At 47.6% G+C, this 27,596-nt stretch overlaps 1 protein-coding gene and 1 long non-coding RNA gene across 2 annotated transcripts in view; one reads left to right on the top strand and one right to left on the bottom strand.

The window, feature by feature from the left end:
* LOC144825272 (uncharacterized) overlaps nt 1–27,596 on the top strand; it is an 80,142-nt gene that overhangs the window by 37,069 nt on the left and 15,477 nt on the right. The window contains exons 3-5 of the mRNA XM_078684125.1: nt 177–2,176; nt 24,124–24,138; nt 24,698–24,850. Coding sequence (XP_078540251.1) covers nt 895–2,176; nt 24,124–24,138; nt 24,698–24,850 — 1,450 coding nt within the window. The 5' untranslated portion in view covers nt 177–894. The remainder of the gene's footprint in view (nt 1–176; nt 2,177–24,123; nt 24,139–24,697; nt 24,851–27,596) is intronic.
* The window catches only part of LOC144825381 (uncharacterized), a 77,740-nt gene continuing 69,611 nt past the window's right edge, over nt 19,468–27,596 (bottom strand). Inside the window, exon 6 of the long non-coding RNA XR_013609452.1 lies at nt 19,468–19,719. This is a non-coding gene — a long non-coding RNA (uncharacterized LOC144825381). The remainder of the gene's footprint in view (nt 19,720–27,596) is intronic.

The following is a 27,596-nucleotide window of genomic DNA, read 5'->3' as shown; positions in this document are numbered from 1 at the left end:
AGCCGTATCTCTGAAAATATGGTGCTCTCCTGCTCCCTCTCTTTCGCGCAGCGTAGCCTCGCGGGGGAGGGCTGCGCTGCATTGTGTGGAGTGTCTTTTACAACCAGTTAAACATTGTGAATTCTCATTCCATTATGTTTCCATTTAGTAATTTTAAATATCTTTACATCCAACAGAAAACAAGCCTTGAATGTGTGAAATGACCATCAATAATGAAGCGAATGCTGTAACTCTTCAATAATAGCAGAAATAATGAGCTCCAGTATTCAGGAAAACATCAGCGCAGTCGGCGACAGAGGAACCTGCACTTAAACTGACAGATCCCGGGTGAAGGATCAAGGGCAGTTCAGTGATTGTAAGAGTCTGAGCTGTGCACCTCCACGCCACAAGACGAAGAAATGACCTTAAAAAAATTAAGGCAACAACAATAACAAACCTCCTCCTGTATAAACAAGTGTCAAATACTAACTTTGATCCTGGGATCGGTATGATGTGATTACCGCAGTGCTCTGTTTTCTAAGATGATTATAAGCCATCATTCCGTGCTCTAGGTGAATTCTAAACTCTTTCTGGCCGAACCACAGTAACCAGAGAAGAGCACAACAGAGCGGAGCCAGACAACTGACGGGTAAAGGAAAGAGGAGTTCTTATATCTACAATACAACAGACTGTCCCGATTTGCACCGGCCAGAAGGAAGATACATCTTTACCCGCAAGCGTGCATTGCCATAATCCAATCTAAAGGCACAATTGCCTACAAAGACACCTTCTACATATTAGGAGTGTGGCAAATATTTGGTGGCTATCGCATTTTATTGTTAAAACAGAAATCAAACGTGGAAAATACTGCACCCATATAAAGTGTGTGAGAAAAAGCCAAGTGCTTTATCAGACATGTCGGCCCATCAGGAAATGCAGTCATGGGATATAGACAAAATTATACCCGACCCACAGACACTAACCAAGAAAGAGAAATCATACACATGCAGCGAGAGCTTTAGTTTGACATCACTACGCAAGCTTCATCAGCAAACCTTCACAGGAGAAAAAACATTCAAGTGCAGTGAATGTGTAAAGAGCTTTAGTCACTTATCAGTCCTACAGATACATCAGCTTACACACACGGGGGAAAAGCCATATCATTGCAGTGAATGTGCAAAGTGCTTTAGTCACTTTTCAAACCTCCAACGACATCAGCGAATACACACAGGGGAAAAACCATTCAAGTGCAGTAAATGTGCAAAGTGCTTTAGTCAGTTATCACAACTTCAAAAACATCAGCGAATACACACAGGGGAAAAACCATTCAAGTGCAGTCAATGTGCAAAGTGCTTTAGTCAGTTATCACACCATCAACGTCATCAGCGAACACACACGGGGGAACAACCGTTCAAGTGCAGTGAATGTGCAAAGGGCTTTAGTCTGTTATCACACCTTCAAACACATCAACGAACACACACGGGGGAAAAACCGTTCAAGTGCAGTGAATGTGCAAAGTGCTTTAGTCAGTTATCACACCTTCAAAAACATCAGCGAATACACACAGGGGAAAAACCATTCAAATGCAATGAATGTGGGAAGAGCTTTAGTCAGATGTCAGACCGAAAACGTCATCAGCGAACACACACAGGGGAAAAACCTTATCATTGTAGTGAATGTGACAGTAGTTTTCGCGACTCTTCAGCATTAAGGGTTCATCAGCGAATACACACAGGGGAAAAACCGTTCAAGTGCAGTGAATGTGCAAAGTGCTTTAGTCAATTATCAAACCTTCAAAAACATCAGCGAATACACACAGGGGTAAAACCATTCAAGTGCAATGAATGTGGGAAGACCTTTAGTTATATATCAGAACGAAAACATCATAATCGAACACACACGGGGGAAAAACCATTCAAGTGCAGTGAATGTGGGAAGAGCTTTAGTCAGATATCAGCCCGAAAAAGTCATCAGCGAACACACACGGGGGAAAAACCTTATCATTGTAGTGAATGTGACAGTAGTTTTTGCGACTCTTCAGCATTAAGGGTTCATCAGCGAACACACACAGGGGAAAAACCATTCAAGTGCAGTGAATGTGCAAAGTGCTTTAGTCACTTATCACACCTTCAAAATCATCAGCGAATACACACAGGGGAAAAACCATTCAAGTGTAATGAATGCGAGAAGAGCTTTAGTCGGATATCAGACCGAAAACGTCATCAGCGAACACACACGAGGGAAAAACCTTATCATTGAAGTGAATGTGACAGTAGTTTTCACGACTCTTCAGCATTAAGGTATCATCAGGGAACACACACAGGGAAAAAACCATTCAAGTGCAGTGAATGTGCAAAGTGCTTTAATCACTTATTACACCTTCAAACACATCAGCGAATACACACAGGGGAAAAACTAATCAAGTGCAGTAAATGTGCCAAGTGCTTTAGTCCGTTATCACAACTTCAAAGACATCAGCGAATACACACCGGAAAAAAACCATTCAAGTGCAGTAAATGTGCAAAGTGCTTTAGTCAGTTATCACACCTTCAAAGACATCAGCGAACACACACGGGGGAAAAACCGTTCAAGTGCAGTGAATGTGCAAAGTGCTTTAGTCTGTTATCACACCTTCAACGTCTTAATCGAACACACACGGGGGAAAAAACCATTCAAGTGCAGTGAATGTGCAAAGTGCTTTAGTCAGTTATCACACCATCAAAGACATCAGCGAACACACAGTTGGGCAGAAGGATAATCCTTTATTGAGAATTTGGTTGTGTGTATCAGTAAGGTTTGTAGTAGACAGATTGAGCACCAGGTTATTAGTTAGGGTTTCGCCATGTACAGTTCCTTCTTTCTTGCTCTGGTTTGAACTCCTATTGTACTTGGTTTTGGTGTCCCCGGGTTTGGAGGTCTGGTGTGATTGTCTTGGACATTCCCTAGTCGATGTCGTTGTACTTCTTCCTGAAAATTTACTTGTGGACAAGTATTGCAAGTTGTTGGTAGTTCTTCTACTGAGCCAACTTCCGATGAGGTAGGGGTTTGATTTGTGGTGCTGGTATTACTGTTTGATGTTGAGGTGTTAATGTTGTCATATTTTTGTGCGAAGGTATAGACCCTTCCCTAGTCATTCAAGTCTTGTCTAAATTTGTGATTTTTCCTTTGGATTATGTCCTCTTCATATTCATCCAAGATTTTGTTTAGGATATCATAGTCTTTCATTCAATTTGCTTCCTCAATTCGTTTGGATAAAGTATCAACCTCTGATTTGTTTTTTTCAAATTCTTCCTGCGCTATATCTATTAGCTGTCTTAGCATGTTATTGGAGGCTGTGCGTAGATTTTCTTCCCAAAGTTGTAATTTTTCAGGAGCCGTGGTCTCTATTGGAGGAAAGATAAGAATTCGTAATCCACGAGGGATAAGATTGTGTTCCAGATATTTTTTGAGTGATGCTCCTCCCACCATTTGGAGGTTTCTTTTTTGGCTACTTTCTCCAATGCTTGAAATGTACTTTTAGCTGATAATAAATTAGTTGAGCTCGATGTTTTGCTAATGGCAGCGCCCGAGGGGTCAAATGCTTCTTCTAATCTATTGTTTCGTCTTTCGCGTCGATTTGTATAGGTGGACATTTTGGATTAGGATCTTTTTATGCACCAATGCTTTGTTTTCTGGCAAATGTCGATTTATTGATGTAGGCTAATCATTTGATATCTTATGATATGGTCCTGGATAATCCGTAATTTAAATTTTCAACAAAAACAATAGGTCCAAGGATTCCAGGCCTATATCTCTTTTCACAATTTTATAGAGGCAAGGGAATCATACTCAAAGCTCTGGATCCTATGAGCTTCAAAGTTGCAAAGTTTTGAGGAAAGTATGAGTATGTCTTCCTGTTCTGTAGATGTATTAATTTGAGGCTAAATCCTTATTCCTTGGGTGCACAGTGCCGTTCAGACGTAAAAAATTAATTCCATTTTCATTAAAGTTTTTCCAAACAAGTCCTTTATTGATTCAAGATTGAACACAAACAGCCAACACGTGTTTCGCCCTGTGTGGCGAGTGGCGCCAGGGCTTTCTCAAGGCTGTAAAAGAAAATAAAGTGTATTTTATCAAAAGATTTCTCTGTAGTTTGAGTGACCCCAAGAGAGCAGAAGTAAAGAAACCAAAGAGTGCAGAGGAATAAGTGGAGCAAGGGGAGTCTTCAACTTGCAGATTTTTAAAGAAAATGTTTTCATTTTTTGATTGGATTAAAATACCAAGGCTAAGTTCAGAGTTTCCTTAGAGAAGAATATAACTAAGTAACATATGTGTATATGTCAGAAAAGGTAGGGGGAAGGGGTGATAAGGAAGAAGAAAAAGAAGACGAGTGAAAATTCCAATATAAAAAGTGGTATTTACATGTAATAGTTAGTAATCAGATATTATAGATCATGGAGACAATTGCATCATTTTGAACTATTATACCACATTCCAGGTGATGCATGTAATCTGACATAAGGGACCCTATTTTGCCTTACAAGAATAGATAGAAGTGAGATTTTAGAAAAGGGAATATGAAAACACCCACAATGTCTGTGCAAGGGATAGCATTGAGCTTTTATAAAAACAGTAACAATACCTATTTCAATTTCATTTGAAAATTCTGTGTGTTTCTTCAGTTTTCGTCGTTGTGTATAATTAAAAAAAAGATGGTTTCCCAAACTTAATTATGTAGATAAAATAACTCATTGATTGCTGGGAATGTTTGAAGAGCTTTAGTCAGATCAGTACATTCTCTTCCCCTCTGACTGTCTAAATAAACTCGTTGCCATCCTGTTAGAAATGGGGTTGTTGGTTGACTGGGGTGTAAACCTTAGTCAAACAGCATCCACAATCCTGGTCAGGGTAAATGTCAGGGAAACCCTAAATTAACCTTTGCCCACCCTCTGTTAGCTTGCCATGGAGCAGTCAGTCTTTAGTTAAAGGCATAATGTGTTAAGTATTTGTGCAACAATTCATACAGTAAACCAGTTGAACCACCACACAAAAATATGCCACATCAGTTAATAAAGATAAATCTGAATTTAATAAATAACACAAGACCAAATCGACAAAGATCCAATAAGTAGAAATGTAGTTATTCATTTGTAAAGAATACACTTTAAAATAGTGCTTAAAAGTAAGAAGTGCCAACCTAGAATATCTGGTTGTGCCGGACTGGGACAAACTCAAAAGTTCAGGCCGACCGCGATTGTGCGCAGGCCAGCTACAAGGACCTAGTTAGGCCTGTGAACCAAAGTACCTTTAAATCCTGGTTGCGGAGCATTGCGTCGGTCTGAAAGACAGATGCGTTTTGAAGTTGAAGCGATGTTTAAGTTACGAGTTGCATTGATGTTGCGGTGCTAGGTCCTATTGTGTTGTTGATGAGAAGAGGGCTTACAATAAGAAGGGCAGTGTCAGGATGCGTTTGTTCCGATGAGCGATGAGGCTATGATGCAGTCCTGTAGCGTCGTCGAGGCTGCCGTCAACGAGGGATGCAAGGAGCTGGCATCAGGAAAAGCGGTGCACAGTGGCGGTTTTGAAAGCGATGGCGCACTAGTCCCAAGATGCAACACTGCCAGTCTGCTGCATTGGTTCGAACTCACGCAGTAGTGGTCATGCGCCGGTTCTCTTCCATGCAACAGCGACAATGCGTTGGTTCTGCTCCCGCATAGAGGATGCGTTTGGCCGCTGGAACAAACACCTTATGCCCACTTCCTAAGGGTCCAGGACTGGGGTGGCAGCACTTGGCTGGGTAGGCTCACAGATGGCAGATTCCAGGTGCAGGAGCATGGTGGCTGGAAGTCTTTTTTGTCCAAGAAACTTCATTTCAGCAGGCCACCCAGCTAGACATTGGAGTCACTCTGAGTTCAAGTGATGCAGGCCCAGTACTTCTCACCCAGGCAGGGAAATAATAAGCAGCAGGACAGCACAGTGAGAAAGGAATCCATCAAAGTATCAGTCCAGCAGTGTGGCAGCCCTTCAGCTGCACAGCAGGGTTTCTTCTTGCCAGAGTACTCACAGGTCCCGAAGAGTACTGAGTTGGTGCTGTCAGAGGTGTAGTACTTATACCCAGTTGGGCCTTTGCAGTGGGAGGGACTTCCAAGCAAGCCTTTTGAGTGCACAGAGGTCCTGCCATTCCTTCCCTAGCTCCAGACTCACTACAGAGGATTATGCAGCCCTTTGTGTGGTGACAGGACCCACCCTATTCAGGTTTAAGTGAAGCTTTGTGCAGCTCCACCCTCCCATCTCCCAGGATGGCCATTAAGTGACACCTAAGCTCCCATTGTATGTGGCTGTTTAAGGGGAATACACAAACCCCATTTGTCACCCACCCCAGACACGTGAATAGAGACAGGCAGCAGGCACCAAATGGCTAAAGTCGGAAAATATCGGAACGAGAGGGAGACTGCACACCTTCCCTTCCATATGTTCAACTCTTTTCTGTGTGGTGATGAGATTTTTGTCATTTTTTGCATGCAGGCTTGACGCATGCTCTGTCCCACTACCCATCAGCAACCATAAATGATTCTTAAACATGTTCAGTGATAAAAATAAAACCATGTGCATCGTACAGTATATCATGTGAATGCGTCAACATCACCCACAAATCATATTGAGACCAAATATGTCACTACTTTTGTGCTCAATTTAAACCCCAATTATCTGCTCGAAAAGACTAAACCGTAAAAATGTACAGTACTAAAATGTACACTATTGCACCGAAACTGAATTAGACCCAGTGCTTGACTGGCCCAATATCTGAAAACAAACATGAACCTAAAACCCACCCCGAAATGCTGCAAATATGTGCTTTAATTATCCAATTACTTGACACCCAGACAGGCAGCGAGACAGCTTGTTCTGAAATCAGTGACACCACCAAAGTTGTGCATGTGTTTAAGCTGATCGTTCAAAGGTACCCATTGTGAAAGCTACAGGTGTAACCATTTAAACCTCACACAAAATTAAAACAAGCCGTGAAATGTAAATGCACTGCATAGCCTTTCAAGCATGCTGTGAATTTTAGACGCACCGTGTAGTCTTTAAATGTTTCTCCAAAACATATATGTAAAAATATATCAAAAATATGCCTGAGCATTAAACCTACTGCCAAACGAAAGCACTAAAAATGTTTAATAATTGTGGGCCATGTGAGGCTAGAATTTCCTCAAGTATGCCAATGTGTCCAAATTATTAGCATGAAGTAAACAAGGAATAAACGTGGAATTCACTGCAACATTTGGTGATGCCAAAAATGTCAAACAAAATAATGCTATATAAAAAAATATTAAATGTTTATTCAATATGAAGGTGGCTCCTGTGGTGCAGAATGCTACACAGCATTCCCAAGTGGCCTCCGAGATGATATTTTGCCTATGGTTTAAAAGTAGAAAAATGCCTTCTTTCTAAAAGTGGCATGTCCAGAATTACAATTTAAAATCTAAGTAGACCATAAGTTCTGATTGTAAATTGTGGCCTCAGAGACACCAAACTCGAAATGTTAATCTCTTCCAGGGTGTAAATTACACTTACAAGAGGCAATAATGTAATCCCAATTTTATCCTATGGTAGAGATATGCATTCAGTAGTGAAAAACGACTTTGGGTGTTTTTCACTACCAGGACATGCAAAACTTAAAAAAGCATGCTCTGCCTTTTAAATACATAGCTCCCTGCCCTCCGGATGTCCAGAGCCTACCTTGGGGGTGTCATATGTGTAAAAAGCGAAGGTCTGGGCCTGCTAAGGTTTTTTTTTTTGCCAGGTCCACATGGCAATGTAGAACTGCCCACATAGGCTCTGCAATGACAAGCCTGAGACATGGTTAAAGGACTACTTAAGTGAGTGGCATAATCAGTGCTGCAGGCCCAATAGGAGAATTTAATGTACAGGCCTGGGCACATTCATTGCACTTTACTAGGGACTTAGAAGTAAAATAAATAAGCCAGTTGGGGATGAGCCAATGTTATCATGTTTAGAAGGGAGAGCACAAGCACTTTGGCACTGGTTAGCAGTGGTAAACTGCACAGAGCCCTGTTACTAGATCATAAAAAATGGAGGATGTAGACAAACTGTTGGAGGGAAGACCACCCTAAGGCTGCCAGGTTTAACACTTCCCTTCAGGAAGGCTTGAGCTATCCAACAAGAACAGACCTCCGGGTAGTAAGTCGCTGTCTCAGGTCCCCTCATTTGACAAAGACATCTACCCTCGAAAGGTCGGTCTGTGGCGGTGCCCTCACGATTTCAGACCTAGTTGCAGTTCATATCAGACCAGCTCCCTCCATGTAAATGTTAAAATAAAACTCAAAAGAAGGCCCGTAACTAAGTTCTAGATTTTATCTTTTTTAAGGCTGATCCTTCGGAGATACTGGGTTTTGTTAGACCTGTCAGCCCTAGGGTGGTCTTTCCCTGTTTTTTTCGCCCTTGCCTCATTTTTCCCACCTTCTTTTTGTTGGCCCTTAGGTCTTCGGGTACCTTTTCATTGCTAATCCATGTTAGGGTGCAGGTGCTCTCTACTACAAACATGGCTGCCACTGGCCCCTGCTACTGCAGCGTGGTCTTTTAGTGTAGCACCCTAGTTGCCAGGAGCTGGCTGGATCCCCATACAATGGTGCAATGCCAGCCTGCCCTCCCCTGTCCATAGGTAGAGTGGGGAAGCTCCTGGAACCTTCCAGAAGAAAGGCGGAGCCTATTTTTGCCGCCTTAGAGAGTGGTCACCTGACCTGGGCATATATAAGTAAGGGAGGGAACTTTTTCTAGTCAGTTGGGGCATCACTGACCTGGGGAACCCACGCAGGAGATTTAGGCGGGAGGGCCTAGTCAGGAACTTATGCCACTGGGAGTGACAGGATTTAGGTGCTGCCTCTTAAGCTGAATGAGGTATCCTAGACAAGCCCCCTGATCTGGCCCAGCGGTAGGGAACCCCAGGGTCCATCTTCAGTGACCTGAGGTAACTTGTAAGCCTCCAACTCAACCCCCCCTCTTCAAGGTGACCGTCCTGCTACCTTCAGAAGCGGTCGCTCCCCACGCTGCTCCCTGCTTCGCCTGGTATCGTAGCGCTTACCGCCACACTGCTGAGTGCTTATCTCGCCTTGCTCCCACAACTGCTTTAGCCTGATTAATTATTAATTTGAGATCGTAGCGCCAGATTGCCCCGGCTGTTTATTATTTATTAATTGCTTATGTCAATTAGATCGTAGCGCTTGATTGCCAAGGTGCGCTTTGACGATAATTTGAAATTGTGCTGTGCTGCCTGTAGACTCATTTGTGCATGATTGTGCCGGTGCCACTGCCATATTCATCGCGCTATTTCCGATTGTGCCCCAATCCTATTTCGATATTGGCTTGCTGCCATTTTTGTTGTTGTCGTCGTGCCTCCCTGCCCTGATCTCCACCCCGCTCCCGCCTCCCAGCTGCTCCTCCCTCCCACTGATACTGTTTGCTCCTCTTTGCCGTGGTAGCGCTGTGACCGTCCTGCTACCTTCAGAAGCGGGCGCTCCCCACGCTGCACCCTGCTTCGCCTGGTATCGTAGCGCTTACCGCCACACTGCTGAGTGCTTATCTCGCCTTGCTCTCACAACTGCTTTAGCCTGATTAATTATTAATTTGAGATCGTAGCGCCAGATTGCCCCGCCTGTTTATTATTTATTAATTGCTTATGTCAATTAGATCGTAGCGCTTGATTTCCAAGGTGCGCTTTGACGATAATTTGAAATTGTGCTGTGCTGCCTGTAGACTCATTTGTGCCTGATTGTGCCGGTGCCACTGCCATTTGCATCGCGCTATTTCCGATTGTGCCCCAATCCTATTTCGATATTGGCTTGCTGCCATTTTTGTTGTTGTTGTCGTGCCTCCCTGCCCTGATCTCCACCCCGCTCCCGCCTCCCAGCTGCTCCTCCCTCCCACTGATACTGTTTGCTCCTCTCTGCCGTGGTAGCGCTGTGACCGTCCTGCTACCTTCAGAAGCGGTCGCTCCCCACGCTGCTCCCTGCTTCGCCTGGTATCGTAGCGCTTACCGCCACACTGCTGAGTACTTATCTCGCCTTGCTCCCACAACTGCTTTAGCCTGATTAATTATTAATTTGAGATCGTAGCGCCAGATTGCCCCGCCTGTTTATTATTTATTAATTGCTTATGTCAATTAGATCGTAGCGCTTGATTGCCAAGGTGCGCTTTGACGATAATTTGAAATTGTGCTGTGCTGCCTGTAGACTCATTTGTGCCTGATTGTGCCGGTGCCACTGCCATTTGCATCGCGCTATTTCCGATTGTGCCGCAATCCTATTTCGATATTGGCTTGCTGCCATTTTTGTTGTTGTTGTCGTGCCTCCCTGCCCTGATCTCCACCCTGCTCCCGCCTTCCAGCTGCTCCTCCCTCGCCCCTCCCCTTCCACTATCCACATATGGCAGATGCCTACGCGCGCAGCGTCCACGCGCAGCGGACGCGCCCCTTGCGCGCCAAAGGTAAGCCAAAGGTAAGCCCGTCTGCGCCAGGACCACGCCCAGCGGCAGACCCCCTGGTCCTCGCAAATCCCATTCCACCTGCATAATATACGACGCTGCTACCCTCTCTGCGCTTAACCCCGGCCGGCTCCCTACCTGCATCCAAGCCGTCCCAGGCCACACCCATGGACCCTTCACCTGCCACTCCTGCAAGTTCGACTGCATCAGAACCCACACCAAATCCTCTAACTCCAAACAGAGCTCCAACACCAACCACCTAAAGTGCCTCCTGCTCAACACCCGCTCAATCCACAGACACTCCATCGAACTCTGGAACCTACTTGACACTACATCGCCGGACGTCGCCTTCCTTACAGAAACATGGATGAACGCCTCATCAGCCCCCGACATCGCCATAGCCATCCTGGACACCTACAAGATCATCCGAAAGAACACCATCCGCATCACGACCAGCTCCGACGATAACCTCACTACCGCCGAACACCTTCACTTCCAGATTCTCACCGACCCCAAAACCACAGTCAGAGGCACCCTTATCTACAGACCCCCAGTACCCCGCTCACAATTCAGTGAAGACATCGCTGACTTCATCAGCCCTCATGCCCTCCCATCCGAGAACTACATTCTACTGGGAGACCTCAACTTCCACCTGGATAAGAAAAACGACAACGACACCACCACCCTTCTGGACAACCTGGCCAATCTCGGTCTCAAACAACTCGTTGACACCCCCACCCACTCTGCCGGACACACGCTTGACCCTATCTTCACCTCCAGCAAGCACATCTCCTTCGATCACACCACAGCTCTCCATTGGACGGACCACAGCTGCGTTCACTTCCACTACAAAAAATCCACGACCCATAACCCCCCACAACCTATTCCCCGAAGAAACTGGAACAAAATCACCACCGACCAGCTCTTCACATCGCGTCAACAAAACCCCCCTGCCAATTCATCGGACCCAAACCAAGCAGCCACCAACCTCACACAATGGATCATCCACAGCGCAGACAAACTAGCACCCTTGAAAAAACATCTAATCAAGCAAGGTAACAAAAAGCCCCCTGGTTCAACGATGACCTTAAGAAAGTTCTGTCGGACTCTCGAGAAAACCTGGAGAAAAAACCTTACCACTGACAACCTAGCCACCTTCAAGAACGCCACCCGCAAACACCACCAACTGATCCGATCCACCAAGAAATCAGCATTCAAGGATCGACTTGACAACAATGCCCAAAACAGCAAGGAACTATTCAACATCGTCAAAGAATTCACTAACCCCTCCGCAGTCACTAACGACATAACCCCCTCCCAAGACCTCTGCGACTCTCTATCATCATTCTTCCACAACAAAATCGCCGAAATACATAACAGCTTTCAAAACCAATCCGAAGATCAGCCCACTCCACCCACCTCTGAACCAAAACCCCCCTCTAACAACCTTTACGCCTGGAACCCAATCACCACTGAAGACACCACCCGCCTGATGAATTCCATCCACTCAGGATCGCCAACCGACCCATGTCCCCACCACATCTTCAACAAAGCAAACTCCATCATCGCACCCCATCTCCGAGACATCATCAACTGCTCCCTCTACTCCGCCACCTTCCCGGAAAACTGGAAACATGCCGAACTCAGCGCCCTTTTGAAGAAACCCACGGCTAACCCAACCGAACTTAAGAACTACCGCCCCATCTCGCTCCTCCAATTCCCCGCCAAAGTCATCGAGAAAGCCGTCAACGGTCAGCTCGCTGCCTTCCTCGAATCTAACAAATCCCTCGACCCCTCACAGTCTGGCTTCCGAGCCAAACACAGCACCGAAACCGCCCTCATCGCAGCAACAGATGACATCCGAACACTACTGGACAACTGAGAAACAGTTGCTCTCATCTTACTTGACCTCTCCGCAGCCTTCGACACAGTCTGTCATAGCACCCTCATACAACGCCTCAGCAACATCGGAGTACAAGGAAAGGCATTGGACTGGATCATATCGTTCCTCACCGGAAGAACACGGAGAGTCCGCCTCCCCCCTTTCAAATCAGAGGCCACCGAAGTCATCTGCGGAGTACCACAAGGTTCATCACTCAGATTCACCCTCTTCAACGTATACATGAGTCCTCTCGCTTCTATCGCTCGCCAACACAACCACAACATCATCTCCTATGCAGACGACACCCAGCTGATCCTCTCCCTAACCAAAGACCCAATCACCGCCAAAACCAACTTACACAAAGGAATGAAAAAAGTAGCTGAGAGGATGAAGAACAGCCGTTTAAAACTAAACTCGGACAAAACAGAAGTTCTCATCTTAGGGCCATCCCCCTCTGCCTGGGACGACTCATGGTGGCCACCGGCCCTCAGAACCGCACCCATACCTACAGACCACGCACGTAACCTGGGCTTCATCCTGGACTCCTCCCTCTCGATGACCAGACACGTCAACGCAGTCTCATCATATTGCTTCAACATCCTACGAATGCTCAAAAAAATCTTCCGTTGGATCCCCACCGAAACAAGAAAGACGGTCACCCACGCACTGGTCACAAGCCGATTGGATTACGACAACACCCTTTACGCCGGAACCACAGCCAAACTACAGAAAAAACTCCAACGCATCCAAAACGCCTCAGCCAGACTCATATTGGACATCCCTCGGCATGCTCACATTTCTGGCCACCTGAAAGACCTTCATTGGCTCCCTGTCAACAAGAGAATAACATTCCGTCTCCTCACCCACGCACACAAAGCCCTCTACGACCTAGGATCCGAATGCCTTAACACGCGTCTATCCTTCTACACCCCCTCCCGCCAACTACGATCGTCCAATCAAGCCCTCGCCGCAATTCCGCGCATCCACAGATCCACCATGGGAGGAAGATCCTTCTCCTACTTCGCGGCCAAAACCTGGAATTCTCTCCCCACTCACTTCCGCCTCACTCAGAACCACCTCTCCTTCAGAAAGCAACTAAAAACCTGGATATTCGAGAAGTAAATCACCCCCATCCCTCAAGCGACTTGAGACCCTCTGGGTGAGTAGTACGCTATACAAATTTTGGAACTTGAACTTGAAGAAACCATCACCTAAGGGCGCAGAACCATCCAAGCGCCAAGAAGACTACTTGCCTTTGACTAGAGACTGTTGGGGGGTCGACCAGGTACTGGTCTGTGCTGCCCTGTGCACTCTCTGCCTTCATCTAGGCCGATCTTGCCCTGCCTGTCTCCCCCTGACCGACTTGCTCTGCTTCCCAACCTGCCTGCAGTCCCTGCTGGATTGTGTGAAAAGCGCTATAACCTGCTCCCCTGTCCAGTGCTGTGTCAGAGACTGCCTGCCCTGTCAGAAAAAACTGAAATTGCCTTTCTTGCCCTGCCTGCGACTAGCGCTGTGAAGCGCCTCCCAAGCGCTGGAGTGCCCCGGGTGAGCGCTGACTGACACTAGGCCCCTCAGAAGAGTGCTGTATCGCCCCTTCAAGCGCTCACCTGCCTCGGCGACAAGCGCTGTACCCCTTGAGGCGCCTGAGAAGACTTCGCCATCGCGGCCCCGGCGCCGCTCTTACATCACCCCCGAGGCGCTTCCGGCCTGTCAGCGCGGCAGCCTGCCTTCGCGCTGTCACCCACGCCGGCATTGATTTCCCCCCTCGGTGGCCCCCGTATGCTAGGAGAGGGCCGCCGCATCGAGTGAACCAGGCCGCGGTAGGCCTGAGGGCGAGCTGTCCCTCCTCACGTGACGGGGAGCGCGGCCGCGTCATCGGCCATTGGCGGCTGGGATCGAGCCCCCTTTGATGCCGGCACCCGGGGAAAAGCCATTATTCACCGTGGAGGGGGTGGAGGTGCCCCAGAGCTCCCTCCGCCTTGCCCCACACGCCGCACCTGATCCTCTGTGGGCGCCGGAGCACCGCAACTGCCCCCGGTACTGCGGCTGGCCCAGTGAGGTCCACGGGGGGATCGGTGCCCCTCCCCCCTGCTCCCAGCGTCCATGCAAGGTCCCCGGAGCGCCGAAGACCACAGGTAACCCCAGGGGAGGTGGGCGGAAGGCCAGCCAAGGCCCCGAGTTCGCCCCTCTCCCGGGGAAAGCGGAGACTGGGCCCCGTTGGCCTCATTGAGCCTCGAGTAACCGTGAGGCCTGGTTTAAGCATCAGGGGTACCTGGGGCCAAATCACTGTGCATGCCTGGAGAGCAGGCTTATACTGAATTAACTGTTTCAGGCCAAATTGAGAACAAGATCGTTCACCCCATTGACTGTTGGTACATGGTGACAGTCTCATGCTGCATTAACTGTTCACGCCCGATTACCTTTAAGCCTGCTGATGAAGTGGTAATATTTCCCTGTACTGAATTTCTTGCAGGGGCGGGCTTCTACGAATCCTGATGGGCTGGTGTTATGATACAGTTAGGGGACCCCTCAGTCTTGTCAAAGAGGGGTGGTAGAAGACTTCGAAGATGCTTCCCCGTGATGTCATCAGCTACATGCTGGCATTCCGCAGCCAGATGGCCAAGCTGTGGAAGGAAGCCTCGGACAATTTAGAGGCTAGCCAAGCCGTCATGAAGGAGTGGTATGACCGCAACACTCGGACGGTAGAGTTGTACGCTGGACAGAAGGTGTGGGTCATGGAGCCTTGGGAGCTTAGTGCCCTCCAGGACCGGTGGACTGGTCCATACGAGATTGTGGAGCGTCGAGGCCAGACCACCTATGTCGTTGACTTGAAGACCCCCCGTCAGCCCCATCGGGTGCTCCACGTCAACCGCCTGAAGCCTCACCATGAGCGATCGGAGCTTGCTCTCCTCATGGTGACGGATGGGAGCGAGGAGGAGGAGAGTGAGCCTCTTCCTGACCTTCTAGTGGCTCAGGAAAAGGATGGTTCAGTGGAGGGAGTTGTCCTCTCCCCATCCTTGACCCCAGAACAACAGAGGGACTGCCGCCAGGTATTGGCGCAGCACGCCTCATTGTTCTCTCTCACGCCTGGAATTACACATTTGTGTACCCATGATGTGGGCACAGGGGACAGTCCGCCAGTGAAAACCAAGTCTTACCGGCTGTCTGAGAAAATGAAGAACAGCATCCAGAGTGAGGTGACCAAAATGCTGGAGCTGGGAGTGATCGAACCGTCCAGCAGCCCGTGGGCTAGTCCGGTCGTGCTGGTGCCGAAAGCGGCCCCACCGGGCACCACACCAGAACTTCAGTTCTGTGTGGACTATCGGGGATTGAACTCTGTCACCAAGACAGATGCTTACCCGATCCCACGGGCAGACGAGCTGATTGACTGGCTGGGAGCAGCCAAGTACCTCAGCACCATCGACTTGACATCAGGGTACTGGCAGATTGCCATGGCCGATGGAGCGAAGGAGAAGACAGCGTTCTCCACCCCCGAGGGCCATTTCCAATTTCGAGTGATGCCCTTCGGGCTCAAGAATGCTCCGGCCACCTTCCAGCGGTTGGTGAACCAGGTGCTATCTGGCCTGGAGTCCTTCTCAGCGGCGTATCTGGATGACATAGCTGTCTTCAGTAGCACCTGGGAGGACCATCTGCAGCATCTCCAGGAGGTGCTGCAGGCTTTGCAACGTGCTGGCCTGACCATCAAGGCTAGCAAGTGCCAGATTGGACAGGGATCTGTCGTGTACCTGGGACACCTGGTGGGCGGGGGTAAGGTGCAACCCCTCCAGGCCAAAATTGAGACCATCATGGCCTGGGAGCCCCCCAAAACTCAGACTGAGGTCCGAGCTTTCTTCGGCCTCACTGGCTACTACCGCAGGTTCGTCAAGGGATATGGCACCATCGTGGCCCCCTTGACCGAGTTGACGTCCAAAAAGCAGCCGCGCAAGGTGATCTGGACGGCTGCTTGCCAGGAGGCATTTGAAACACTGAAGCGCGCAATGTGCACCGCTCCGGTGCTGGCCACTCCGGACTTCCAAAAAGAATTAATCGTGCAGACAGATGCCTCAGAGCATGGCGTAGGCGCCGTGCTGTCGCAACTCAACGATGATGGCCAAGACCAACCTGTGGCCTTCATCTCCAGAAGACTCCTCCCTCGGGAACAGCGATGGAGTACCATCAAGCGAGAAGCCTTCGCTGTGGTCTGGGCCTTGAAGAAGCTGAGGCCATACCTTTTTGGCTCTCACTTCCTAGTTCAAACCGACCACCGTCCCCTTCGCTGGCTCATGCAGATGAGAGGCGAAAATTCCAAGTTGCTAAGGTGGTCCATTTCCCTACAGGGGATGGACTTTAGGGTGGAACATCGGCCCGGAGCTGACCACGCCAATGCTGACGGTCTCTCCTGGTTTTTCTGCCTTAGTGAGGAGAACTCCCTAGAGGTTGGGTAGTTCTCCCAACTTTCGGCTGGGGGGACGCATGTTAGACCTGTCAGCCCTAGGGTTGTTTTCCCTGTTTTTTTCGCCCTTGCCTCATTTTTCCCACCTTCTTTTTGTTGGCCCTTAGGTCTTCGGGCACCTTTTCATGGCTAATCCATGTTAGGGTGCAGGTGCTCTCTACTACAAACATGGTTGCCACTGGCCCCTGCTACTGCAGCGTGGTCTTTTAGTGTAGCACCCTAGTTGCCAGGAGCTGGCTGGATCCCCATACAATGTTGCAATGCCAGCCTGCCCTCCCCTGACCATAGGTAGAGTGGGGAAGCTCCTGGAACCATCCAGAAGAAAGGCGGAGCTTATTTTTGCCGCCTTAGAGAGTGGTCACCTGACCTGGGCATACTTAAGTAAGGGAGGGAACTTTTTTTAGTCAGTTGGGGCATCACTGACCTGGGGAACCCACCCAGGAGATTTAGGCGGGAGGGCCTAGTCAGGAACTTATGCCACTGGGAGTGACAGGATTTAGGTGCTGCCTCTTAAGCTGAGTGAGGTATCCTAGACAAGCCCCCTGATCTGGCCCAGCGGTAGGGAACCCCAGGGTCCATCTTCAGTGACCTGAGGTAACTTGTAAGCCTCCAACTCAACCCCCCCCCTCTTCAAGAAACCATCAAATTAGGGCGCAGAACCATCCAAGCGTCAAGAAGACTACTTGCCATTGACCAGAGACTGCTGGGGGGTCGACCAGGTACTGGACTGTGCTGCCCTGTGCACTCTCAGCCTTCATCTGGGCCCATCTTGCCCTGCCTGTCTCCCCCTGACCGACTTGCTCTGCTTCCCAACCTGCCTGCAGTCCCTGCTGGATTGTGTGAAAAGCGCTATAACCTGCTCCCCTGTCCAGCGCTGTGTCAGAGACTGCCTGCCCTGTCAGAAAAAACTGAAATTGCCTTTCTTGCCCTGCCTGCTACTAGCGCTGTGAAGCGCCTCCCAAGCGCTGGAGTGCCCCGGGTGAGCGCTGACTGACACTGCCCTGTAGCCCTAAGAAATTCCCCCGGCGCTAGGCCCCTCAGAAGAGTGCTGTATCGCCCCTTCAAGCGCTCACCTGCCACGGCGTCAAGCGCTGTACCTTGCCCCCTTGAGGCGCCTGAGAAGACCTCTTCGCCATCGTGGCTCCGTCGCCGCTCTTACATCACCCCCAAGGCACTTCCGGCCTGTCAGCGCGGCAGCCTGCCTTCGCGCTGTGACCAACGCCGGCATTGATTTCCCCCCTCGGCGACCCCCGTATGCTAGGAGAGGGCCGCCGCATCGAGTGAACCAGACTGCGGTAGGCCTGAGGGCGAGCTGTCCCTCCTCACGTGATGGGAAGCGCGGCCGCGTCTTCGGCCATGCCCCCGCCAGAGCCGCGCAGCCATTGGCGGCTGGGATCGAGCCCCTCTTTGACACCGGCACCCGGGGAAAAGCCAGTATTCACCGCGGAGGGTGTGGGGGTGCCCCAGAGCCCCCTCCGCCTTGCCCCCCACGCCGCACCTGATCCTCTGCGGGTGCCGGCGCGCCGCAACTGCCCCCGGTACTGCGGCTGGCCCAGTGAGGTCCACGGGGGATCGGAGCCCCTCCCCCCTGCTTCCAGCGTCCATGCAAGGGCCCCGGAGGGCCGAAGACCACAGGTAACCCCAGGGGAGGTGTGCAGAAGGCCGGCCAAGGCCCTGAGTTCGCCCCTTCCCCGCGAAAGCAGAGACTGGGCCCCGTTGGCCTCATTGAGCCTCGAGTAACCGTGAGGCCTGGTTTAAGCATCAGGGGTACCTGGGGCCAAGTCACTGTGCATGCCTGGAGAGCAGGCTTATACTGAATTAACTGTTTCAGGCCAAATTGAGAACAAGATCGTTCACCCCATTGACTGTTGGTGCATGGTGACAGTCTCATGCTGCATTAACTGTTCACGCCCGATTACCTTTAAGCCTGCTGATGAAGTGGTAATATTTCCCTGTACTGAATTTTTTTGCAGGGGCGGGCTTCTACGAATCCTGATGGGCTGGTGTTATGATACTTATTGATTTACTCCATTACTATTTTGATGACATGATTTCTGGTATTGAACAGTTGATATGTACAAAAGGAAATGTTCATAACTGCTTCTTGAAATGTTATTCCATGGTTTATGAAAGTACACCCATAGCCCGCTGAAGAGTATAATGTGACAGGCTGTGTTATTTGATGTTTTGCTCACCTGATAGAAATGCTTAATGAAATACTTTAATGAGATGCTAATGAAATGCTAATGCGTTGATTGCCTTGATCTGAAGCCTATATAAAAGCTATTGATTTTCAATCAGAAGTACTGGTGTGGTCTCCATTATTGCGCCCACTTTTGTCTCAGTGGATGAGTGTGTTGAGTAGCTGCTTTACACGTCAGCCCCTGGTTGCCTACCTGCTCGAGCCAAGCTACCACCCCGGGGAACTGGTGGTCCCAGTTCTTACAGGTTTCTTTTCCCCTTATCTTCTCTTCTGCATTTCCTCTTCTCCGCCTCCTTTCTTTTCTACTGTCTGATTATGTGCTTGACCACAGTATGCCCAGCCCATCACACATCTTGTATGAATGCTCTGAGTTTATATTTTCCTAAGTGTGAAATGATGGAACATGTCAACATTATTATAAAGCACAGAGGCAAGTATTATACTTTACTTTATTTTCTTTGTCTGTACGGTAGTCAAGTTAAACTCTGTTACAAAAAGACTACAGTTCCCAGAAGCCATTGGAATTCATGATTACAAAAGACTAAACCAGATGCACCGTCAACGGCTCTCTTGATGTATTCAGTCCTTGTCTCGGTCGTCGCACATTGGAGACATAATGGAGAAAATTCAGTCCTGTAAAGAGCATCGATCACTGGAAACATCAGAGGGAACCAAAAGTGAAATCAACTCTGGACAGTTCATAACCATGAGAGACAAGAGCTAGAACAAGAAAGAGAAGAAACATGACAAGGGTGGCATATAATACAAAGAAGTAAGTTATGGCGTAATCGTATTGCACTTACTCCAAATGTGGTTACTGAATATTATGGGGTTCGGCTCCTGGGGCTATCAACAGGCTCTAAACTCACAATTCACACATGAATACAGCATAAAAGAATTCCATATTTCAAGCATAATTCCAGTTTCTTATAATGCAAGTATTACTCCTATAAAAGTTCCAGCACTCACAATATCTCTTGCATTTAGTCCATCAACATTGAGCACTGCAAGTCCCAAGTGTTCCTTGTTTTAATAGATCGCACGGGAGAGATGAACAGCGCAACAACATTTTCGAGACAGATGAATTCCCGGTCAGTCACCGGTTAGTGAAAAATACTTCTTCATTGTAAATCCAGTTTAAAGGACACAGCCAGAGCATTTGCATGGTCACCCCCAAACCTTTGGACTGATGCTGCTGTTTTTTTGACTCTGAGGGTGCACTGAGTCCTGCCAATCAGACCTCAGTGCCAGAGCTTTGACCCGTAAAATGTGTATGTCTAACAGGTTTACCCACAACTGGCATAAGTTCACCTACTCATATGCCCCTAGTATGTGGTACCAAGGGTAGCTAGTCCCTGTAACTTAACTGCCCCCGTGGACTGCAGAAGTTATTGTGCCACCACCAGTAAAGCATGACTCCCAGTCCACCACTGCTGGCTGGCAGAGCATTTTTAACTTGCTAACCCGAGTTTGCCATTTAATCCAATGGCAAAGCCTAAAACCTTCCTTTTTCTGAAGATAGGATATATTATACTAAAAAGAAGGGCTTCTGTTTTATTGACTTCACATGTCCTGACAGTAAAGCTACACATTCTTGTTTTTGCTGTGGAAAGGTTAGTAGCCTGATTGGGCAACTAGCTCTAACTCTAGCAACCCAGCAGGGCTACCTTCCGAATGGGACTACTAAATACGTTACTTCAAGTTATCAAACAAATTATTGCATTAAACTGACTTGTTGTTCAAGTAGAATTTAATGTAATTGTTGCCCAAAGTTTTCCAGTATCCGTTCACGTTGCACAAAAGCTGCCATCCTCTAGGTAGCCTTCTGCCCTCCTGGGGAGATGTGAGAACCACTCTCAGGAAGGGGAACAAAGGACCTGCAGAGGGAAGAGAAGTGGCTTCTTCCTGAAAGGATGGCCAGAGTAGTTGTGCACCCAAAAAGCGAGCTTCAAAGGTGAAGCTGCCTTTGAAGAGCAAATGGTAATCACACATGGACGGGGCTGCTCTTTCGTACTGTCATATAGATATGCTTTGCCTACACACTGTGTAAGTTAGCATGAGCTTATTAGGAGTTTAAACGTCATTTTACCTTTCTGCTGCTTCTACACATGGCACATAATTGTTACTTTAGCTTTGAGCCTAGTAGAAAGTTTTGCTTCACACGAGAATATGTTGTTGCTCTGATATCAGCTTTGCTTGGTGAGCTGTGTCTGTACAGTGAGTGCCGAGGCCTTCAAGGATATCTCAACACAGTGGTTGTTGTATAGTCTGATCTTTGCACGTTCTAGACATAACATACATGCATCTGCGGCCAAATTCTGGCTTTAGGCGCGTTTAATATTGCAACGCACAGAGAATACACACACTTGATGGTGCTTTGCATGCAGAGAGCTGGTGGAAGATGATGTGATCCCTTACCACTAGGAACTGAGGTATGGGGCCGCCCTGCTAAAACCCAAAGAGACCTTCTTAGATATAATATAATATACAAGCGAGGGAGGGTGAGAATTAGGTGTCTTTTAGCCTTCTTCCCTCTAGCATTTTAACATGCTTTCACTCTTTGTATTCTATGGACTAGTAACTATGCTGATTACTTTGTTTCTTATAATATGTTTGCTGGTATTATCTAAGATACTGCGCTTGAGAACACTGCATTAGAAAATAAACATTTCAAATGTGCACGCGTCCTCATTTACTCCTTGACCTGTTTGAAATGAGTGTATAACGAAAAAGTGTTCATGTGTTCCACGTTACCTGAGGTGTTCTAAGTCCATGTTCTGGGTTGTCTAAACATTGGAAATTTGTAATAACCAATGAGACACTGTAGCTAGTCTGGTAGGGGATTTTGGGTACTTGGGTGAGTTTTGGCACACCCTAATTCACTGAGGTTCCAAGTCTCTATGCACAGTTCTGTATGATAATGGAATCCCTGTGACAGTACGTCTCAAGGACCTACCTGTGCACCTCCGCTGTTTGTACGTCATAAGCACCTACTTGTGCACTACCTCTGTTTGTACCTTTCAAGCACCTACCTGTGCCCCTCCTCTGTTTGTACCTCCCAGTCGCGCTTCTGAAATGAAGCTTCTAATCCCTGCACTGACAACTTGGCCTTTTGACTATCATGCCATTACCTGACTTCTGCTGAACCCCCCGGAGTGAGTGTGCAGACAGAGGGGAGTTGGGGTACTGAAGGACAGGAAATGAGGTAAACTTGAATATAAGAAATATGGAAAGGTAGAAAGGCCGCATCACCTGTGGATAACTGGCACCTACTCCCTCTCTGCTAAATGCCCATCAAATCACAAAGTGACTTCCTGGGCCCCAAACGGACAACATCATGCCAGATACCACGTGAAGGTAGAAAAACGGGAAAAGAGATTAATATGCAGACATCTAATCTGTGGTTATGTGATGTAAATTATTGGTTGTGATGGATCCTCGAGAAGGACTAAAGGACGGATATCTTTGAATATTAAATTATATGAATCAATGTTTGTTTGCCTAATCTGAGCATATAATGTATAGGATGGGCCTTACAGTGAACCCCTTGCTCTGTTTTACAATAAAGCCCCGGAAGGAGCTGCATTTTACAGAACTTTATCTACTTTAGGAAGAAATAAAGACTTGCTTTTGTAAGTTGTCTTTCAGGACCAGAACTGGGTACTGTAAGCTGTACTAGTTTTAGGGAGATGGACAGATGTTATGGTGATAGGAAACCCCGCTCAACTCACAATAACACTCCAATCTTCCAGGTTAGAAGAAATCTGAAATGCTTGAAAAGAGTCAAAGGTGACTTAATGAACAGCGAGGTAAAGAGAGGAGTTGGCATTTGAGCGGATTCAGTGTGAACAGGAAAGCATTGAGAAGTGTGTGAGTGGAGTTGCTTTTATTATATACTTCCTGAAGAGTTACCTTTGTTATATACTTCCTGAAGTGTTACCTTTGTTATATACTTCCTGAAGAGTTACCTTTGTTATACACTTCCTGAAGAGTTACCTTGGTTTTTACACTTCCTGAAAAGTTACCTTTGTTATACACTTCCTGAAGAGTTACCTTTGTCATATACTTCCTGAAGAGTTACCTTTGTTATATACTTCCTGAAGAGTTACCTTTGTTATACACTTCCTGAAGAGTTACCTTGGTTTTATACTTCCTGAAAAGTTACCTTTGTTATACACTTCCTGAAGAGTTACCTTTGTTATATACTTCCTGAAGAGTTACCTTTGTTATATACGTCCTGAAGAGTTACCTTTGTTATACACTTCCTGAAGAGTTACCTTTGTTATATACTTCCTGAAGAGTTACCTTTGTTATATACTTCCTGAAGAGTCACCTTTGTTATACACTTCCTGAAGGGTTACCTTGGTTATATACTTCCTGAAGAGTTACATTTGTTATACACTTCCTGAAGAGTTACTGAATTAACAGCAGCCCACCCTGATCCCTCTTTTTTCACAATCAGTTCTTGTGTAACTGAAATCTTGTCCATGTGCTTCTACCTAAAACCTTATTTGTAGCATATGGGTGCTCCGTGGGCGCCCTTTCTTCACTGCATTACTCTGTAGACACTGGTAAATCATCTCCTTTCTTTGACGTTAATGAGAAGTGACATGATCAACAGAACCTTTAGTTAAATATCAGTGTACGATGAAATACTCCTTGCTAAATTTCAAAGATGGTAAAGAATAGATGTCATTTACAACCTGTTAAATAGTGTTTATTCACATTCCATTATGTTTCCATTTATTAATTGTGAATCTCTTTACATCCTACAGAAAGCAAGCCTTGAATGCATGAAATTATTATAAAAAATGAAGATAAAACTTCAAACCTACAAAAATCAGTCCCCAACAATGAGCGCCGGTATTCAGGAAAATATCAGTGCAGTCTGCGACAGAGGAACCTGCACATAAACTGACAGATCCTGGATGAAGCAGTCGAGGGCAGTTCAGTGATTGTTAGAGTCTGAGCTGTGCACCTCCACGCCACAAGACTGATAAATTAACTCTAGAAAATAAAGGCAACAACATTCACAAACCACCTCATGTGTCAACAGGCGTCCAACACCAGCTGTGATCATGGGAGTGGTATGCTGTGGTTACTGCAGCGCTCTGCTTTCTAAAGTGATAAGGAACCATCATTCAGTGCTCTGGGTGTATTGTAAACTCCTTCTGGCCAAACCGCAGCAGCCAGTAAAAGCACAACGGAGTGGAGACAAACAACCAAATGGTAAAGGAAAGAGGAGTTCTGCTATCTACAACACAGAAGACTGTCCCAATTTGTACCAACCAGAAGGAAGATTAATCTTTACCCACAAGCATGCAAAACCATCATTCAATCTGAAGGCACAATCACCTTCAAAGGAACCTTATATATATTATGAGTGTGGCAAATATTTAATGGCTATTGCAAGTTATTGTTAAATCAGAAATCAAACGTGCAAAATACCACAAACATACAGGGTTTGAGAATAACACAAGTGCGGTATCAACCATGTTGGCCCATCAGGAAACGCAGTCATGGGATGTAGACAAATATATCCCCGACCCACAGACACTAACCAAGAAAGAAGAACCAGACACATGTAATGAGCGCTTTAGTTTGTCATCGCTACTAAAGCTTCATCAGCGAACGCACACAGGAGAAAAACCATTCAAGTGCAGTGACTATATGAAGAGTTTTTGTTGGTTATCAGAACTACAAAGACATCAGCGTACGCACACAGGAGAAAAACCATTCCAGTGCAGTGAATGTGTAAAGAGCTTTAGTAGGTTATTAGAACTACAAAGACACCAGCGAACACACACAGGAGAAAAACCATTCAAGTGTAGCAAATGTGAAAAGTGCTTTAGTCAGTCATCAAATCTACAAAATCATCAGGGAACACACACAGGGGAAAAGCCATACCATTGTACAATGTGCTTTAGACAGTTATCACAGCTACAAAGACATCAGATAAAACATTATGGGGAAAAACCATACAATTGCAATAAATGTGGAAGAATTTTATTTTTTTATTTTATTTTGAGAGCTTTTCGAAGCAAGTTACAAACAAATCGAACATGCCCCCCCCCCACCCTCCACCCACCAGTGGACTAGCACATCAGTATGGCGTCAAACACTTATCCGCGCATTTTCTAATAGTTACACAGCCATTTAGCCAACAGCCCTGTCAATGGGGCAGGCGGCATCAAAAGTACACAGATATGTTTACACATGCAGATCAGAGAACGCAAGGAGGCAGCGGTATCATGACACGTGACCAAGGCATGGGACTCAGGAGATTACTTAATGTCCAATGTGCTCCAAGCACTACACCCCTTCCACCTAGGACTCCTGTGGCTCAGCATCCAGGTCATTTTCTGCGGCAGTCGCCAAGTAGGTTTGGTAAAGCCCCCAAAAGTTCTTGGGTCTGCTGGTAGGGGAGAGGAGTTCGCTATAAATCTCCGACTGTGTGCAGCAGTACAGCATGTCGTGTGCCCATCTTTTATGTGTTGGCTTTGGTCCCCTCATCCAGCAGCATGCCACTACTCTGCGCGCAATTAAGAGCCCCATGTCAGCCAGCCTGCGGACTGCTCTCGTCAACTTCTTGGTGTACCCTATCAGAGCTATCGCAGGGTCAGGGAGAATGACAATCTTAGTAATGGTGCTGAGTTCAGCAAATATCTTGACCCAGAAGTCATGTATCCCCGGGCATTGCCGCGCTAGGTGTAGGAAATCAGCGTTAGGCGAATTACACATCTCACACTCTGCTGTGGTTCTAAGACCATACCTGAAAAGTCTAGCTGGTGTATAATATATCCGATTGAGGAATATAAAGTGGACCAGCCTGTGCCGTCCTTTCAGGGAGATCCTCCTAGTGTTGGTACAGCAGTATGTCCAAGTGTCATCGTCCAGCGCCATTTGAAAATCTACCTGCCAAGCCAGTCGCGCTTTGGTGTATGTGTTTTCCCTATGCGATTGCGACAGGGTGTACAGATGAGATAGCAATTTCTGTGAGGTTGTGACCTTAATGACATGTGTGAGTTCCTTTACCTCCGGCGGTTCTGCCATATCCCCCCCAAAAGATCAGAAAGAGCATGGCGTACCCTAAAGTATTGGAATCTCGTCAGTGGCGACAGTTCCTCTAGGCCAACCCTCACTTGTTCCCAAGTTTTAACCACACCGTCCCCGAACAGATCTCCTGTCGTCTCGATCCCAAGTGTCCGCATAGCATCTAGTACCCCCTTCTCGTGTAGTGGAGGCAGCCACCGGGTCCAGTCAATGGGCATACTGGGGGAGTACAGCAATGCGCCATTTTGTCTCTGTGGGAGGTTGCTCCACGCATGGTTCGTGGCCGCTAGCGAATCTAGGGTTCCCGTGCGGCGATCAGTAGGTTAAAAAATCGTATGCGGACGGGCAAACAGGGTCTCCATTTTCGCGTGTGGTATGTCTCTGTGCCTGTGTACCCAAGTGTGAAGATGAGTGGACTGCGCCACTCTATAGTACAGTTCTAGGTCCGGCGCGCCCAGACCTCCCATATTGTATGGTAGTGTAAGAAGCGACCACTATGCCCTGGGTTGTCTGCCCGCCCACGTGAGCCTCGTCAGCTCCTGTTGTAGTCTTTGGAAGAACGTCTTGGGGAGCACCATCGGGATGGATGTGAATAATAATAAGAATCTGGGGAGCACAACCATTTTCATGATGGCAATCCGCCCTATAAGAGAGAGCGGAAGTTTGCACCAGGCAGTCACGTCATCCTCCAGCCTGCTGAAGGCTGTACCATAGTTGGCTCTAAATAAAGTCTCCGGGTCTGTATGCAGTTACACCCCCAGGTACCTAACCGTGTCCGTGGTCCAGGTGAGCGGGTATTCCATGGTCGTAGGTAGTGTGATAGGTGTCAGGGGGAATGCCAGTGATTTCGACCAGTTAACTCGCAGACCTGATAGTGCGCCAAAGCGGACCACTTCCCTCAGTACCGATGACAAGTTGTTGTCCGGGTCTCTGACATATAGCAGTGTGTCGTCCGCATACATCGAGACCACTATCTTGTAGTTTGGGAAACATATGCATTCATTACCATGGTATTCCCGGACGGCGCAAGCCAGGGGCTCAGCCACCAGTGCATACAGCAGGGGCGAGAGTGGGCACCCCTGCCTGGTGCCTCTAGTGTTCGGAAATGGGTCTGTCACCAAATCGTTAATTCTGATTCTAGCGCGTGGCCGATGATACAGAGCTCCTATCATTCGTAGGAAAGGTTGTCCCAGACCCATGCGCTGCAGCACCTTTCTCATGAACATCCATTCCACAGAGTCGAAGGCTTTCTCCATATCATGGAAGACCGCTAGCGCTTTTCTGTCTTGTCGTGTATGTTGTATCATGCCTAAGACAGTGCGAATATTACACGCCAGGTTCCTGCTTGGAATGAAGCCAGCCTGTTCCCGAGCTACCAACTGGGGCGCCAGAAGAGCTAGCCGAGTGGCCAGGAACTTAGCAAATAGCTTTGCGTCCACATTCAGTAGGGACAGAGGTCGGTATGAACTACAGTCCACCCTTGGCTTGCCAGGTTTCAGGATAGTCACTAGAAGCACCTCTCTCATTGATTCTGGCATTTTGCC

Source organism: Lissotriton helveticus, chromosome 1_1 (assembly GCF_964261635.1).
Source record: "Lissotriton helveticus chromosome 1_1, aLisHel1.1, whole genome shotgun sequence".
NCBI classification, from domain to species: Eukaryota; Metazoa; Chordata; class Amphibia; order Caudata; family Salamandridae; genus Lissotriton; species Lissotriton helveticus.
Note: the sequence above shows the minus strand (reverse complement) of the source record. Positions and strands in the feature narration are given on the sequence as shown.